Source organism: Diplotaxodon limnothrissa, linkage group LG11 (assembly GCF_057381915.1).
Source record: "Diplotaxodon limnothrissa isolate DT_005_m linkage group LG11, D_limnothrissa_male_GT1.1, whole genome shotgun sequence".
In the NCBI taxonomy this organism is placed as follows: domain Eukaryota; kingdom Metazoa; phylum Chordata; class Actinopteri; order Cichliformes; family Cichlidae; genus Diplotaxodon; species Diplotaxodon limnothrissa.
The window spans coordinates 20,256,413-20,275,028 of NC_140606.1; the positions used below are offsets into that span (position 1 = coordinate 20,256,413).

The 18,616-nt window shown below is 37.5% G+C and overlaps 2 protein-coding genes across 2 annotated transcripts in view; both read left to right on the forward strand.

The window, feature by feature from the left end:
- The first annotated feature begins 491 nt into the window (after positions 1–491).
- Positions 492–7,835, forward strand: snrnp48 (small nuclear ribonucleoprotein 48 (U11/U12)). The gene is made up of 9 exons (XM_085365317.1): positions 492–717; positions 1,869–1,982; positions 2,199–2,259; positions 2,788–2,868; positions 4,578–4,757; positions 4,875–4,996; positions 6,195–6,298; positions 6,410–6,532; positions 7,657–7,835. Exons 1-9 carry the CDS (start codon positions 571–573, stop codon positions 7,751–7,753), a joined length of 1,029 nt encoding a protein of 342 aa, XP_085221443.1. The 5' UTR covers positions 492–570; the 3' UTR covers positions 7,754–7,835.
- A 1,241-nt stretch (positions 7,836–9,076) lies between these two features.
- Positions 9,077–18,616, forward strand: part of LOC146622649 (uncharacterized) — a 31,166-nt gene continuing 21,626 nt past the window's right edge. Inside the window, exons 1-10 of the mRNA XM_085365318.1 lie at positions 9,077–9,097; positions 12,511–12,595; positions 13,283–13,351; positions 13,498–13,670; positions 14,818–14,946; positions 15,108–15,161; positions 15,290–15,343; positions 15,994–16,047; positions 16,276–16,329; positions 17,070–17,123. Of these exons, the coding sequence (XP_085221444.1) occupies positions 9,077–9,097; positions 12,511–12,595; positions 13,283–13,351; positions 13,498–13,670; positions 14,818–14,946; positions 15,108–15,161; positions 15,290–15,343; positions 15,994–16,047; positions 16,276–16,329; positions 17,070–17,123 (747 nt within the window). The remainder of the gene's footprint in view (positions 9,098–12,510; positions 12,596–13,282; positions 13,352–13,497; positions 13,671–14,817; positions 14,947–15,107; positions 15,162–15,289; positions 15,344–15,993; positions 16,048–16,275; positions 16,330–17,069; positions 17,124–18,616) is intronic.

Here is an 18,616-nt window from a genome sequence, read left to right on the forward strand (position 1 = left end):
AATTCTTATGTTTATTAAACTGTACAGTGACAGGGTGACACCTCACACCCAATTAAAGTCCTACAAAGCACTAACCTGTTACAACGATCACCAATGGGACAGAAATATTATATCATACCGAAATGAGCACTTGGAGAACAATTTTCCATCAGTGTGAATTGAGTATACTCAAGGGGACAAGAAGAATCAAACTATGCTGCACAGTTCTAAAATCCACTGCGTTATGACTGTATGGTTTAGAGTTATGTATTTATCAGATATGTTTGTATTCTACATGAGTCCTTGTCTTTGATACTTATGTATACAAATAAAAAAGTTACAACTAATTTCTGAATTGCTATTATTTTTTATAATATAATATAATATAATATAATATAATATAATATAATATAATATAATATAATATAATATAATATAATATAGCAACTATTGGACTTCAACTACCAGCATGCATCGCTATTGTTCTTCCGTCATCACTGCGCGCAGGATGTTCCGCTCTCCAGTACAGTGAACGATCCTTGTGATGATTTCAAGGGAAAATCTTTGTTCATTTTGATATAAAAACCCATCATGTCGGATTCATTACCGCCGCCAACTCTCCAGGACCGCATGGAGCGTCTTCAGGAGCTGACGGAATTTACTGAAAAGTGCAAAAAACAGATAAACGACATATTTGAAACGCTGGGATGGTCGCTAGACTACAAGAACTCCAACCAGGTAGCTAGCGTTTGTTTGGCTAATGTTAGCATTTATTGTTCAGTCAAAACAGCAGAAAACCTTCTCGGAATGTTTTGTTTTCCGTAGCAGCAATAGAGCAGCATCAGATTTAAGCGTTTAACTAAGTTTGAGTCCAGAGAGATTTGCTTAAGTGACTATAATGGAGTTTTTCTCTGCTGCCTAAGCTAAGCTTGGGGCGTTTTCGGTGAGTTTCTAATATTTTTTTTTCTGAAGTCACTCAAGCTTGGTGGTAGATTTGCTGGTTGCTCTCGCCCAATTGGCACTTTTATTTGCTGTAATGTGGTTCTATTTTGGCTTTTTTAGTGGTCTACGTCTGATGTAATAAAAAAAAAAACTATAATTAATATGTCATGTGTCTTCTAATAGTGTTTTTATGCTTGCATCTTATAATATTTACCGGATTTTTTTAAGGCCGCTTTTCTTTTCCTGAGTTTTTTGTTATTTATTTCTTTAATGTGCTCTTCTCAAAAGTTTCAACGAGGATGCTTTTGAAGCTACACTTTGGTTTAAATGTCTTTGTTTACATGAAATAGTACAAGTTTTCCTTCTTTTGATTACCACATATACATTTGTATCTTCTTGGCGATCATTTTCTGGTACTGAAGATTCAAAATAGTGACATTTCAAGTCATAATTCCCGCTCTGAGCAGCATTTGTCAATGACTGAAAGGAAAAACTCCCTTTAAACTTTACATTAGGAACAGCATTCAATAGAACTTGGCAAGGAAAGAAGGACATACAAAAACAACGGCAAAACGCAAAGGGAGAGAGCAGACAAAAGTTAATGACATCTAAATCCAATTTTTACAAAGACATTTAATTCTCAGCTTGAATTAGACCTATTTTAACGAGTTTTGCTATGGGGTTAATTTGTGGTGCTAGTTGTTACATCATAGGAAAATATGCTTATTATTAGCTTTCATACATATTTACACAATTCAGATTGTATTGAATTCTGGCCATGAGGTTGTTTAGTCCTTATAAAACAGTTTTAATAAACACTGCAGAATAAAACCTTTCAGAAGGTAATTGTGTTACAGCAATGGTATATTAATAATGCTTCTGTGTAATTCATACCTGATGTTAATTTAAATTCATTATTTGCTAATGTAATATGCTTGCATTCTCAGGAACCAATGGAGCAGTGTCCCTATGACCCTCACCACAGGGTCCCGGTCAGGACCATGGAGAAGCACAAAGCCTCCTGCAAGCTAAAAAAGATGGGCTACTCTGCCGAGGAGCAGGTAACACAGTTAGTTACAGATTAATGTGTTGGTGCTGGAATCTGCTGCTGTAACCTGGCAATTGGACCAGAGACAGCAGGGCAAAAGCAGTAAAGTAGACTACAAAAGCTTCTTGTTATTGTGCAACAGACTACTGAAAACCTCCTAACCTCCAGTGTTAATGTAAAGTTGTGTTTAATAATTGAAAGAGCTGTAAAGCTTATCACTACTTTGCAGGCGGAGATGTACGACCCCTCCGTGAGCTATGAGAACACCAGCGTCAGAAGCTTTACAATGGGTAAGTCATCACAGAGGACTTTCTCTGGAAATTATCACCTTTCTTTAGTATAACCAAAGTTCACCCTAGTGAGATTAGATCTTTTTAGAAGACCACCTGTTTTCTTTTGAAGTTTTGCAACTTGTGTTGCTAAAAGAAGGAAGAGATAATTCATTTTTGAAAAAAATGAAATAAAACAATCTCAACAAGAAACACTCAATTTAGTTTTCTTCGTTCTTTTTAAATGTACTTTAAAAAGTTTGTAGTGCAGTAAAAAAGATGTATATTGTTATGTGCCCTGTTGAAAGCCATTTTTATCTAGTTAATTATATAAATCATTTTGAATATTACTGTTTTTTTTATTTCTTGGAAAAAGAACATATGTCTCCTTCATTTCATTGTTTACTAAATGTTCTTTGAACGTTAAGTAATAATGCTTTTGTCTTGGCGCGTAGTGGAACTCATTTGTAGTAGAAAGGAAGGTAAGGATGGAATTTTTCGGTCAGGAATGTTTTAGTAATGTTTTTTCTGTTCTCATTCATCATGCAGACAAAACCACCCAGCATCAGGTGATCCTACAGGCGAGATCTGCTGCACCAATGATGAGGATGGAAGGAGTCTTCTGGCAAGGTAGCGGCTCATTTTATTCTGTGCGTTATTTTTCTAAGTACAACACACCAACGTACATTTACTAGAAGCAAAGGTACAAAGTTAACTCTGTCATCGCCAACTCATCATTGGCGATGACTCAACCCCGCCACCAGACCTACATTCAGAATCCAGACCTGTTGTTAGATGTTGGAAAAAGAAAAAAGTTTGTTTTTTTCCCCCCTTTGACATGGTCAGATAGAATGGTTAGGATTAGGGTCATGCCTCTCCAGTGATAAACATGCTTTACAGGGTTATTCTTGAATATTCAGATGTTTAATTTTATACACCAAGAAAAATGCCATTAGTTTTAAAGTCCTCACTAAACTCATTGTAAATTCATTGTTCACTTTTTTGGCTCTCACCCTCACCAAATAGTAACTAGTAATTAGTACTAGTAATTAGTAAAAGAGGAGCTTTTACAATATCAATTTAGGATCGGCACGTCTTTTCTAGTTTTGCTCCTAACATCCATGTGTTGTTTGTTCTGTTTGCAGCGATTGGGGTGAGTATTAGAGGAGATGGGCTCTAGAGAGGTCTGCCACTGGTTTCATGCCTCATATCCTTTACTGTCATATCCTTTCAAACCACAGGGGTTTGGGTGCGGGAAGCTTATCAGTCACATCTGCATCCTTGAACATACAAATACTTTTCCCTTTATGTGATGGGGAAAGTCCATACATGTAGACTCATCAGTCATATTTAGACTGAATGTTTAAAATACTTATGTAGTTTCTGCTTTCTGTCAAATCTTCATCTAAAAGTATTCCAGTAGAAGGCCACAGTTCCTTACTGATGCTAAGTTATCAGTCATTGATGTTAGGTAATAACTAGGGACTAAACTTTAAAGTAACTTCTGTCTTTGTTCCTCACCCTAACATTAGAGCTAACAGGTGAATTTCCTCTTATTAGTGCAGCTAGCAAAACAACCAATTACTGTTTATTCCTTGATTTTAACATAAAACTCATTGTTACAGCCGGGGGCAGCACAAACGTGACCCCCTTAAACCGATTTTTAGTTAAGTCCCCATGTTTTCCCCTCAGTTATTGGTCCTGTTACTAGTTAGCTAACATAAACTAATGTAAGTCTATTGACTGCAGCCAACCGACCCAATGATGTCATGCTCTGTGCTGGCACAAGATGGCGCTAAACATAAAAAAAACCCCAAAAAACTTTAAGCACTTATTTCCTGTCAGTGTTAAATCTATGTCACTTTTTGAGAACAGGGTCCATGGTGTAAATTCGCCTTTTATGATTTTCTACTTTAACACTTAAAACCAAATTACTTTTATGTAGAATCCAATTTTGGCTGAATACAGAGCTACTTTGAGAAGTGATCTTAGGAATAATTAACCATTTGACTTGCATTATGTGGACGTGTTTTTGGTTTTTTTAACCTCATTAATGTCTTAAGAGCAAACAGGTTATTGGCGACTCATCTGGGGTTAGAGTTTGGTTTCCTGCAGAGAAAATTAGAAATTTAGAGAAACCAGAAAGATTGAATTTTTTGTTTTTCAGGATTCCAAACAAGCAAAACTTTAACTTATCTCAAACCTCTGACTCTGAGTGATCAGGTGGTTGTTTTGAGGTTGAAGTCCAGGATTTGAAATTAGATAAATTAACTAAAATCTTGTCAGTTTAGTTTGTGTTTTCTCACTTAGCTTGTAAAACTTGTCTGATCCTTTATCAGGTCAGTACTCCGGTGAGCCGGTCGACGTGCCTCAGAACCACAAGCGAGCCGTGTGTGATCTCACTGTTGCCGACCGATTGGCTCTGTACAATCATGTGGTCGGCGTCATCAATGAACAGAAGGAAGCATCGTCCTCCAACGACGATCTCTACGTAGATTTGGTGTCCAAACTCCAAAAAGGTGAGATTTAACTAAGTTTAACTCTACACTTAGAGTTGCTGTAATTTTAGTGAAGGAAAACTTTTTTTGGCTTTCTCTGGTGCAGTCCACATAAAAATTGTGTGTGTTTTTGTTCAGGTGAAGAACAAAATGAACCAAAGACTAAACTGGAGCTGATGGCAGAAATGAGGGACTACAAGAGGCGGCGTCAGTCCTACAGAGCCAAAAATGTTCACATCACCAAGAAATCCTACACTGAGGTAGATGAGTTGATAAAGAACAATAAGTGTTGTCCTGATTCTAATCATTTACTTCATTTATATATAATCCATGATGAAGGTGAAATAACTTTTTCTTTAAATTATGAAGGGTGTTGTGAATCACAAGAACCGCTTTTCCCATCTTTAGTTGGAAATGTCAAAAGTAACAGTACTTTAAAATGGTGAAAACGAAAGACAGCACAGTATAAATGACCAGTGGATTTGGTGAGCCTGATTTGGAAATCCAGTTACTGGAGCTATTATTGTGCTCTTGAGTTTCAACATATAGTGTTCATGAAGCTGGACACGCTTTTTTAAAATTTATATCATTTGACTTCCACAAAGCAGCAAAAGAACGGACTGTCTGATAAATTGTTGAGTAGTTCTTTTCCTCAGAAAACTCTCAGCCTCTGCTCCACTATCAGTTTTTCTGCTACATCACCCTACCCAACTCCAATTTGGACAGTTTCTCAAAAGGCCCAGAGACAAAACAGGCTTTATCTTGATGGACAAGAGGGCGAAGAATTCAGTTTCGATTCTACTGAGCAAGATGCTGGTCATCTGACTGTTGACTGACTGCCCAGATCTCAACAATACGTGTGTCTGTTTCACACAGGCAGAGAATTTTCGGTGGGAGCAGTATAGTTTTGAAAGACATGTTAGCTTATTCTGTTGAGCAGGGTAAACATTTATGGGAAGCAAGGCAAAGTTTGTTTTATAAGTAGTTTTCTTGTCTTCCTTCTCTCACCATAACCGGTCGCGGCAGATGAGATCTTGTTTAATGTGGCATTAATAGACACGTTTATTGAAACTCGGGATTTTAACTGCTTTCAGTGTGTTTTTCAATATAATATCTGCACTGATTTTCCAGAGTCTTGGCTCTAATATATTCCCTTCACACTGTAGCAATAACAAGACTGGAAGAAATAAAACGAAACATTTTTGAACATTAAAAACTAAACTGAAATAAGAGAGTCAACTGGAAACTACAGATTTTTATTTTTTTTTTAAGTCAAAATGAAATAAAAAAAGAAACTAATTAGAAAATGCTAAACTATGATAACTCTGACTGGAATACTAAATAAACTCTGCCTGGGAATCTCCGAACTGAAAATCTGATGCTAAGCTCAGCGTGTCGGTCCTCCTGTTTGAACCAAGGTTAGGAAACAGTAATGTGGTCTCTATGATCGCCCTGCAGGTGATCAGAGAGGTGATCAACGTCCATTCTGAGGAACTTGCCAGACAGTGGAAAGAGGAGGAAGATGAAGAGGAGTCGATGAGAGTGGAACAGTCTTCCCACGGGTACACGAAGCACTCCTCATGATCACTTTTATGCTTCATTGACGATTAAGATATTGCATCAGAGGAGTTTATAGGTTAAAGACAATTTTTTAAAATTGTTTTGTTTTTCAGGCGGCAGGTGGATGAAAGACGCTCACCATCCTCAGAGTCTCACCACTCCCACAGTAAACGTCACCGCAGCCGGGAGCGAAGCCACGAAAGGGAGAGCAAGAAGAAGAAGAGTAGGAGGGACAGGTGAGAAAGGACTTATCTAAGGGTTGTGGATGTGTATGGGAAGTTCTATCTTCTGTTCTAGCTCTTGTATACCACACACCAATTACAGAAACAACCACATAACATAATTTGCATCATCTTCACAGCTTAACCCTTTAAAGCCGGTCGGAGCGGACACGCTCCATTTTGCGTAACTATTTTTAAATCCTGGTAGCACTGCAACCACGTAAGCTAGCGCAATAATTTTTTTTGCATATGAAACCGGAGGAATTGTACTCACATCTTATGCCATCAGCTTGTCCTCGGTCACAGTTTCCTTCCACATAAAGCTTTGCAAAAACTGCATAAAAATCACTTGCAGCAACAAAAACATAATATTCCAGAAACACGCTTTGCCGATCCGATCAGCTGTTTGTAACACTTCCTATGTCCATCAGCGTGAACTGTCACATGACCGCATGACCTGCCCGAAACCGGAAGTGACGTCATTTTGCAGAAATGTAGTTTTTACCATTGTGGCCTTATGAGCCTATACTTGTGTTTTTAAAAGTTATGTTTGACTTTATGACTTTCTGTGACGTTTCTGGGATGCTGAGGACTCATATTGCACTGCTGGAAATATTTTATTTTGATGCATATGCTGCTTTTTTGCAAATTTGCACTATAATATATTTTTTCGTTTTTCCTGCAGTATATGAAAATTGATGTATCTCAAAAATAAAACTATGAAGACACTTAAAATAAATTTCCTTTGGTGGGAAACTAGTTTGTGCAACTTTTTTGTATTTACAGTTTTGAGGGATAAGCCTCTTAAATTTCTCTAACTAGAAATATATGTTAAAAAAATCAAAAACAATTTTCAATCTTTTTGTAGTTTATTGCACTTTTTTGCAATTTATGTAATTACTATGCACTTAATGCATGCATATTATTAAAATTTGGGCTATAATGGTTGTATTGATGTATAGCAACTTGAAATGCTCCAAAAAATGGCTCCACAGCATGTAAAAATATACTATAAGCTCTGGCGGACTTGGTTCTATGGTAGGTCTTAAAGGGTTAATGATTGAAAATATCTTGTTTTGTAACACCAAAATGTATTATGCATACTGCAGAGTTAACTTGGACTTTTTGGATCTTCACAGGGATTCCCATTCCCCAGATGACCACCACCACCACCACGATAAAAAGAAGAAAAAGAAGAAGAAGAAAGATGAGAAAGACAGGGAGAAGGAGAAGTGAGAGTGCTGAATCTGCAGTGACTGAAGTCGACTCTGAAGTCGCAGTGTTCACAAGGCGAGACTAAAAATAGGTTTACACACTGACGCATTTTGTAAAGATTTAAACGCAATAAAGTCTTTAAACCGAACATTCACTGGTTGAGTTTTATTTTGCTTCACTGACACCATTTTCAATCAGCACTTTGGCGTTTTACAACACAGCCACATCTTACCTCCCTCTGCATGATTGGCTGGGGTTTTTTTTTTTCTTTTTTTAATGATAACTTGGAATCTCAGACAGGAGTGTCTTAACTGTCCTACTTTCACCATAAGTTCAAAGGTTATTTTTTGGCCTTTAGTCTTTGCTGTAAGTTTGGGTGTGTTTACCTGGAAAGTCATTAAGAAAATGGAGTAAAGGGGGTTTGTGCAGTCTGTTTATAAAAAAACAAAAAACACTGCAAGCAAATGTAGGGTGATCATTTTACAGATATTTAAATTAATAGTCTGATAAAGAGTTCAGACTTTCAGGAAGAACATAAAAACTAAATCTGACTGCTCACTGAAGAATAGTTGCAAAACTATGCACCTGTGATTCTTGTTCCTAGGTTGAAGAATATAAAAATGACCAATTTATACAACAAATTATTATTATTATCATTAATTGTCTCTATAGTCACACAATCTATTTGTGTTGGCATAAATGACATCATTGTTTGAAATTGCAACACAGCAAAACATTCGGTCTTTTGATTTAAGAAACCTTGTTCTGAGGGTAAAATGTGTTCCTCACTAAACTAATTTGAAAAAGTTTTACTGAAGCTTGAAAAATCGTTAAATGACACAGTTTATTTTGAATGCATTTTTTATTTAGCTCATGAGAGGAAATACAAGACATGATTATGGGTGCAAATTGTGGTCTAGATGATTACAATCCTCAAAACAGTTTTTTTTAATCAGATGTTAAAACTGTTTTGCAACTCCAGACAGCAGCACATGGAAATGTGATATAGACATTAATGAGAAGACACAAAACCCCAAAATCTATTCATCTTCCTTCTGTCCTGGTTTTTCTCTGCTCATGCTGGATTCTGGATCTGGTATTTCTCACCCTTTTGAGAAGCACAGATAGAGGACGAGAAGAACAAAAAAAGTCTAACAGGATCCCGTCCGTGCCTGGGAACCTGACGGATCCTGGAGAGACGAGAGTACAGGGGGAACCGTTGGGGTGATAATAGTGTAAGGGAAACTCCTCAGGGAACGTAAAATCTGGCTGTTTTTGTTCTCATCCATATCCCCAAAGAATCCTTTAGCAGGTCTGGTCTAGAGGGAATCACTGTGCAGCACCATGGGGGCCTCCTGTGATAAGGTAAAATGAGATTATCATCATATGTGGATTTGGCCCTGCACATTTTGAGGGAACTGTTAAATGTTGTTTATGGTAAAATAATCAGGGGAAGGTTTTAGTTTGTCCTTAGTCCACTGGACAGTCTATAAAGTGCCTCTCAGGCTGTTAGCAAGACCTTAAAATGTTGATATAGGCCTTAAAAATTTCAATATAATTAATTTAACTTCCATATTAAAAATGCAGATCTTCTCTTTTTGTTTGTGTTAGCGTCTAAATCTGCAAAATCTGCAGACAGAATTTATCTAAAAAACTTTTTTGTTGTTGTTTACTGAAGTATAACTTGTGGTAATTTATTTTCATTTTTAAAGTCATTTTGGTGCAATACATCATAAACTAATTCTGTATTCAGCTGTTCAGTAAGTCATCTGTGTGGGAGTCATTTTGCTGAGCAGAAATTTCTGATGAATGTTTGTGGGTAAGTTTTAGGTTCTGGGGAAGCTTTTTAATTCACAGAGCAGGCTTTGTTTAGATTCTTTGCTGACTTTGGATTTTTCTCTAGAATTCACAACAAAGCCAAAGGGAAATTTGTACATGGTGTAATGTTTGGCCATGTGACCAAATAGATTTTGCACACATTGGGAATGTTGGAGCAGCCTTTGTTTCTTTATAGCAATCGACAAATATGAACAAAAAAGTTAAATATGAAATGTGAGAGTATTCACTACCTCACAGCCCCAGAGGTCCAACAGGGCAGAGTTAATTGGGTTTGAATTTGCTTGTATGGTCTGTTACAGCTGTTCTCTTGGGTTGTTTAAATTCATGCACAAACTAGCCTCTAATAAAGGTTAACAAGGCAACATTTGTCTAGCAGAAATGTGGCAAATGTTCTTGTTAAATTATTGGATAATGAGCTCTTTTTGCTACTTTATTCGGATCAATATTATATGAATAAATTGTTACTTGAATAAAGAAACAATATAAGAGTGAGGGATTCTTTAACACCAGAGAAGCTGAGCTCATTTGACCTTTTCAAGGTTTGAATCTTCCCAAAATTCTTTTTCAAACAGGTTTGATCTGAGGTTTCAGAAATGATTACAACAATGTGGTTGTGGTCATTTTTATCTTCCTTTTATCCAGTTCAGTGACCTTGTGTTAAAATCTAATACACAGCCTTCCAGGTACAGGGCAGGTTTTCCTGTGCTGGTCTGCAGCCTCACAGTGAGGCTTCAGGAATGTCAGATGAGTCTGAGAAGTGCTCAGCAGTCTTCCTCCTGACAAAGAAACCTCAGTCTGTTTAATTCTCAGGCAAACAGCAGCAACTCAAAACTCAGCAACCTCATTGCAAATAAAGAGTCCTTTACAGTGATTCTCCTTTGTTGGTGTAGCCCACCCAAACACTTCTCTGATCATATTTGATGCATCAAGTTCTGCTCTGAGGTCAGGAGGTTCATCAGTGAAAGCGGTTGCTTCACTTCTGATGTTTTTGATACTTGTCATTGGTTGTCCAACAAGTGGCAGTGTAAGATCTATGACTGTGAGTTAGAACTTAAAGTAAACTTTTAAATAAAATAAAAAAAGACTTTAAATACAAGAAGGAGTATTTTAAAATCACTTGTGCAAAGATTTTCTTATGCCAGTGTAGCTCTGCTAAAACTGGTTAACATGGTTATTAGTTTTAGTTAATAACCTTTCAACATAAATTTGAATAAGCTGAAGCCAATGATGGTCCTTTTAGGAAGTCCTTCAAAAAGAGCATTTCAGGAATGCAGCCTAGAGGTGAATGAATGAAAAACCACTGTGAGTCAGGAAAGGCTTCACAGATAACCTGCCTATTACTCATTCAATCAGACTGACCGTGTGGGTTAAATCAATATTTGCACATAGCGTTTACAGTGCTGGAAAAAATAACATGGAAATAAACAAAGGCCTTTAGAATTAAGGAGTTTTGTTTTTCTATTAAAAATTTGTTTGGCTAATACAAAAACTGCCATAGGGTTGTATTCTGTCAGTATCCTACCAGTAGTTTACTATGCTAGCTCCAGAGGGCAGTATAACACCTGTCACTGGTCTAAGCAGAGCCATAAAACCTGACAGTAATCAGTCACCTGAGCTGAGGCAACAAGACTGAAGACTGGAATTAGAGCTGAATTATGCTGAATTTCTGTTGATCAATATACTTAACACTCCCTTTAGGCTGTTTATGCAGCTCATGATTACTCTAAACTTTTTCTTTTTCTGAAATAAAATAAAGTTGGTTGGATCCTATATAAAAGTTTACAATGTAAAAACACTTTACATGATGCACTGAGTAAATGGAAGAAAGAATCTGACTTATCAAGTCCCCTGGAACTAAAAAGCCCCTATAAAGCAGTCAAAATACTCCCAGTGTAAAAAAATGAGGTCAAACAAGTCTTTGCTAAGTCAAAGTGGTGCAAAACGACATCAGCATGATTGCAATCTTTTTTCTTTTCTTTTTTTTTTTTTACCTTGTTTGTTTACAGTTTCCCTTCACAGAGAAAGAAGCACTGCTGCAGTCCCTGTAGAATAATTTGTTTGTTTTTAGCCTGTGAAATATGATGGATCACGAGATGGATGAGCTACCTCACTGACAGCTAATTCATACCCTTTTTGTGCATAACGTTAAAAAAAAAAAAATACCAACAAGGGACTCAAATCTAAAAACATGAGGTTCAGCATGGGCACTCTTCAAAGTAGAATAGTTTGCAACAGTCTTTGTGTAGTTAGGGCTTGTCTACGATTTAAAACGGGGACCTATCCCTCAAAGGATAGACCAAAGAGCACCTGCAATGACAGAAATGCAGAAGTCAAGCAGACGAGTGATTCTTGCAGTTGTCAGTGGGGGGGATCTGGCGCTTTCTCTGTGAATTTCACATTCCCGTGGCAGAAGGCCAGGTGCTTGCTCAGATGTTATTTACACATCTGTTGCTGCCACTGACGTCGCACGCGCTTACGTCATTGTCAGCAGACACTCTCACACACAAAATCACGGTTTAGTAACGCAGTAATGCAGCGTGCTTACGGGAAAGTAAGAGTAATCTAATTACTTTTTGTAGTAATCAGATTACAATAACACGTTACTGCCCATCTCTGGTGGTCATTAAATGCACTTAACTGTTTGTGAATACAGGAGCCCCACCCACCTGCCATTCAAATTCTTAGTGTGCAAGAAGCAGCCAATCAAAAGTTAGTTGGTTTAATTATTTAATTAAACCTAATTTAATTTAATTAATAGAGTCAAATGAAGGGATTTATTTAAATACAGCTAACAGCACTTGTAGTAGGAACAGTGGGTCAGAAAATAAACTCATCCAGCAGTGACATCTTAGTTTACAGTTTAATATTCATTCAGGTTGTGTGAAATGGTGAATTGTGTTGCATGAGTCTATCTGCTGTATTTGATGTGTACCCTGCAGGCGTCGCTCCTCTCGGGGCTGCTCGTGTTCATGCTGTTTGCCGTCTCTTCTCACTGCCAGGAGGAATTTTCTGGATACCACTCAGGTCAGGGCTTCCTCATGCTGACACTGATTTAACTTTAACCTCAGGTGAAACAATAGCTGTTTAGCCTTGTTTTACTAAAGAACAACAGGTGACAGATAACGCAATTATAGAATCCAGCTGAGGAATATTGTAAACTGGTTTCTTCTAGGTAACTAATCGACAGTTAATTATGATAAACACTGCTTAATTATTTTTAAGTAGTAAAAAGTACCTTCACAACTCATTAGTAACTTTCTTGTTTAATATCGTAGTCAAGTAAAAGCTTATGTGGAGAAAAAAAGTAACAACTTTAAATGAATTGCATTGTTAGGCGAGCACAAAATTTATCACACATTCATTACAAACTCATATTTATTCAATTATTACCACAAATTATTGTTTGTTTCTTTGTTTTTTCAACAAAAAAACCCTTCCGATCTTAGCTTCACTTTATTTGTTAACTTTAATGCACTGACTTAAATCACAGTTTTGCAAGAGAGGAGAGATGTTTTTGGAAGTTGTTGATCTGTATGTACAGTATGATGCAATTTTTATTCTCCCACATTTGCTGTAAGTTAAGGGCTCATCAGGGAATTGAACCCGGGATCGTGCACACTCAAAACAGGAATCATACCCCTAAAACGAGTCACATTTTCCCATGTGTCTCATACTGAGTTCTTACCTCATGTATTTTGCATGTCTATTCAGGTGAGGAACACACCTATGAAGAGTCTTCTGCAGTTGACCACTATGACAACTTAGCTGCTCCTCAGCCAGGTGAGATCAGTAACACACTTAGTGTAAACTGTACCAGAGGACACTCTCTGACTGTTTGAAGTCCTCGGGGCTCCAGACCAGGACTGCTGACTGTAACAATGCACCACAAAGTCCAAACAAAACTAAATGTCTTAATATTTCCTTAGAATATCCACCAGAGCCGACTCATAGCTATGATGTGGACCAGATATTCGAGGAGGAGGATTATGACACTTATGGCCCAATCCCCACCCAAATCACCATGATCACCGAGGACACCTTTCCCTACATCACCACCACTGAGTCCCACTATGCCAAAGAGGACACTGAGATCGTGCAGGTGGGACAGCTGTGTGCTTGGAGTGTCAGGGATAGCTCAACAACAATATTAAACTGCAGCAGGAAGAAATGTAGAGAGAGCTTTAAAAAACAACAATGCTCTTTGTTGCTCTCTTTGTTCCAAGCCCCTCAACAATTTCATATCTGCTAAACATAACTAGGAACTGAGTTTTAGTTTCATATAGCATTCATAAAAACCTGACCTCTCTCTTGCATAAAAATCTTCCTATTAAAGGGCATTCAGCCCATTGTTAAGGGTCATTCAGTCCCTGTACAGCCAAGTGAAAGCTTGGTCTGCATTGTTGGCAATAAGTCGGATTTATTCCTTATGGGTTTTGGACTTTGGCAAGTAGCAGAAGGTTTGTACTTTGGTGGTTTCAGGATCTTATCTATGCTTTTTTGCAGATGATGTGGTTCTGTTGGCTCCCTCAGGTGGGAGCCTCCAGCTTTAAGTGAGGTGATTGGCAGATGAATGTCCGCATTTCCAGGTCTGAGGTCATGGTTCTCAGCTAGAAAAGGGTGGAGTGTCCACTTCAGGTCACAGGCGGGTGGCTGCCCCCTGGAGGCACTTAAATATTATTACCAGCAGTCTTCTGTAATGGGCTAGATTTTCTACAATTTTTGTTTAGTGATGCTGAAAGCAAACTGCCTGCCAGAACTATCGGTCAGTAATTGCTCCAAAGTAAGGGCCAGGATTTGAACCTATGAGAATCATAACCCTATATCATCAAGCCTCTTCTGCAACTTGTGGTTCTTCATGATGAAAATGACATACTTGTTCCAAAGCATAGCTAATCTGAAGCACTGCACAAGGCCAATAAGCGATTAAAAAAAAAGAAAAGATTTTTACGAATAATATAAAATTATGATTATTGAATATTCCTCACCAATAATGAGATTTAAAATTAATTTAATGTGTCCATTTTAGTTTAAGTCAAGCAAATCTTACTATGAGGTTGATTTGGTAACTGTTCTCTTATCACACTGCAAAATTGTAGCAGCTTGATTTAAATTTCTTTAAAACAAGGAAAATGGAATCAGGAATGTCTACAAAACCATGTCTATGCAGGTGCAGGGCATTGGGTGTAGTGAAGCTAAATTTGAAGGACACCATAGGTGTGATAATATTTGTTAATGTTGTGTTTTAGGTGCCATATGAGCCTGACACTGGCTCCTCAGAAGAGTCAGGGGGCGATGCAGAGCTTGGGCAGGTGGGGCCAACAGAGTGTGACTGTGAGCCCGGAGAGCCTGGATTTGCTGGCTTCACAGGACCGAAGGTACAGCCACATTGCATCACATCACTGGCTAAATGCAGTCAATGGCCCCTTTGTTTCATTCTTACACTGCATGGCCTGATCCAAAACTAGGGTCAAATGTAGGTTTGTTCATGTTGTAGTTTTTGTTTTCCACAGTCTGATTCCTTTTCTCTTTCTCTCAGGGATCCAGAGGCCTGCAGGGTAAAACCGGTAAACCAGGGTCTCAAGGGAGAGAGGTAAAAGTCTTAAACATGAATAATGGATGTTTGTTTATGACAAGAATGCCTGATTAAAGTGATACTAAAGCAGCAGCTGCATATTCAAGTAGTTTAATTACTGGTTATTTATCCGTTTTGTGTTTTAGGGCTATAAAGGGACCAAAGGTGTTCAGGGAAGGAGAGGAGATACTGGACCAGTGGTGAGTAAATCATGCTACAGCAGTCACAGTTGATACTACCATGCAAAATAGCTTGTATTTACATTTGTAGCTCCCATAACACTGTGAAAGTAATGACAGCATTGGTGTTGTAACATAGAGTGAAAGTAAAAACTAAAGAAAAAATAAAATGAAACTGAAAATACTGAGTTTTAACGACCATAAAAGCCAGTCAGCTAAACAGAAAGTAAAAGAGGTATAAGCAGTGAAGGAAAGTTTGTTAAAAACCTGAAGCCAAACTGAAAGTGAAAGCTCTTCATTTGAAACTTAATTAAATTTAAAGTAATTTGGGTAATTTAAGTAATTAAAGACTAAAGCAGAAAAAAAATCTTGTCTATGACAGGAAAAGGGAAAAAAGTGTTTTCTGCTGTTTTAGTGTTATTTTACACAACACCTCGAGGTGCCCCAACTAAAGCAGGATTAAGATATAATCAGTCATTCCAATAATTTCATTATTTTTATTTTTTAAATTGATTTCACCATATATCAAAAATTCACTGTTTATAACTTTCAGCTGTTGCAATTTTTAAGACTATGAAACTGCTTTGTTGTGTGAGGAGAGTGAGTGTTGTGTATAAGCTTTGGAAATGTTTTTGCCCTTGTCTGTTGTAACCTTTGACCTCATTTTGCAGGGTGACCATGGTCCTGAGGGAGATGAAGGAGCTTCTGGTTTTTCTGGAGCCACAGTGAGTTAACCAGTCCATCCTGAAGTGAAAGTTAACTGGCTACGTTTACATTTTATTGTGACTATTAAAAGATATAAGTGCAGAGTGTGAGCTGTTAAGTTTCATTTAAAACCTTTTAAAGTAATAACTGAAATTTTTTTTTCACCAAAGAGTTAAGCTCTGTAAAGCTGCAGCTCCATCTGTGAGGATTTTTAAAACTTTCCTAAGCTTATTCATTGAATCTGTCAGGGAGAAACTGGACTTCCAGGAGAGCCAGGTGAGCCTGGAGATGTGGGTCTAAAGGTAAACACACACAAACACACACACGCACACTCTATCCCTCCCACCCCTCTCGCCTCAGTCATGTGGTTGGAGGGATGTTGATAGATGCATCACTGTTGAGTTAATGCACTGATTACAGTATACATTTAGTATTTCCACAATGTCATACCTGACATAATGTTTTCACAGTGTCAGGTATTTATCTACAAGTTACAGCATCTCTTCCCTTTGGAGCATTATTTTTTTCTGTGCATTATTTACAATATTTTTGTTTGTTTAAATGTCTTCTATGCTCCTGTCAATAAATAAGCAAAATATTTGCATAATGATAGACAGACAATACCTAAGCAGACTGCAATACCTGCAACAGCTACATTTAGAGAACTATATGAAGTGTAATTATCAATTGCATCAACCCCATCAGTAAGTTTAAAATTCACTGAAGTGACATGTAATATAATAATAATTTAAAGAAAGCTCATTTGACCTGAAATTATGTGATTTTATGCTGAAAGAATTACAGTTCAGGGCTTCATAATATTAGTTTGTGGTAGACGTCATAATTATTAGATCTATCTATTGCTGTTTATATGATTTATTATAAATATATAATTAATTAAAAAACATTATGGTTTTAAATTACAGATTTACATTGAACCATTGTATTTTTATACTGTTTTGCATTTGTTTAGCCCAGCAGTTATTATGTGTTATTAGCAGCTCAAGTAGCCAATAATTGCAGTGCCTCTTCTTGTTGACAGGGTGACATGGGATTGGAGGGACCCCGTGGAGGAGTCGGACCTCCTGGTGAGACTGTAAGGAACACAGCTACCTCTCAGCCTCTCTGTGGTGGAAAATTTAACATCTAAGCTAAACTTCAATAAGCTGAATAAGAACAGGTTTTTAGTGAAACATTTGCTTCAGCTCAACTAAATCAGACTAATTCTGATAAAAGTGAAAGTAAGGAAGTCGTGACTCCACGATGAGTCACACTATTTTTAAACTGGCAGATGTTATTTAGTCTACACTGAATCAATGGGTTTCCGTGTTGGAAAAAAAAAACAGTGCAAAAGTTACACAGAAAAGCTTTAATAATTGGATTTCAACTGTTGTAGATGCTATGTAAGCATAGCAAGCAAATTATGCAGGCACATTTTTAAAAAAAAGATTAAATTAGATTAATTTAAGGTATTTCACTGACATGCACTGACACATTCAGGAAATGAAACTGAAACCACCTCCCACTGCAGACTGAGACAACAGAGGTTGTGTCATTATCCTGGAAATCACCCAGAGTATCAACAAACAAATGACACATTTAAATAGCAGATTGGGGTTTTGGGGATTTTTCTGGCAGTTCCTGATAATAAACTTTATGACCCCTAACTGCAGTTACACACACACACACACACACACACACACACACACACACACACACACACACACACACACACACACATTTATTCATGCACAAAAACAACCCATTCAATCCACACATGCTAAGAAAACAAACCATAGATGTTCAAAGTTATCTGTAATAATGAGAAATGGCACAGGAAAATAATATTGAACACGCTGACTGAAATGTATGTAATACTTCGTAAAGAAGCCTTTGTCGGTGACAAGATGTCTCCTGTGTGGAGAAACTAGTCACAAGCATTACTCAGGTGTGATTTTGGCCCTCTCCATTACATAGTTTTCAAATTCAGATGTTCTGTGAGTTCCTTCTATGAACTCTGAGCTTTAGTTCTTTACATAGATTTTCCATTGGGTTCAGGTCAGGTCTGAGCCATTCTAGCAGCTTTATTTTCTCTCTCTGACACCAACTGAGTTTCCTTGCCTGTGTGTTTGGGATCACTGTCTTGCTGAAACGTTCCACCCTTGTTCCATCCTGGTATATGGTTGCAGATTTGAAACCATGAAATTCCCACCTCCAAACTTCAATGTTGCTCTGGTGTTTTAGGGTGATATGCAGTGCCTTTTGACTTCCAAACATTATGTGTATTATGAGATCCAAAGAGCCACTCCGTACTGGCTGAAGAATTGTAAAATATTATTACTACCATAGTTAAATAATATAGTTCCCTGCTCATGTATGAAAGGAGTTATTATCACTTTATCACAGCCCATCTCACATGATGGCCAAGATGATTACTTCATCTGTTATGATGCTTGTCGCTACCCGATCTGTACCACGCACGCGAGAATCTTTCGTCACTTCCTCTCTTTGCCAACATTGTGACAGTTAATGTATTTCAATGACATGGTTAGCGCCAAGTAAGCTCCTAGTATTTCTGGACATATTTCC

Coding starts and splice junctions, on each gene's coding strand:
- snrnp48 (XM_085365317.1), top strand. CDS start 571: ATGTCGGATTCATTACCGCCGCCAACTCTCCAGGACCGCATGGAGCGT. Junction 1,983..2,198: donor GCTACTCTGCCGAGGAGCAG/GTAACACAGTTA, acceptor ACTACTTTGCAG/GCGGAGATGTACGACCCCTC. Junction 4,997..6,194: donor CCAAGAAATCCTACACTGAG/GTAGATGAGTTG, acceptor ATCGCCCTGCAG/GTGATCAGAGAGGTGATCAA.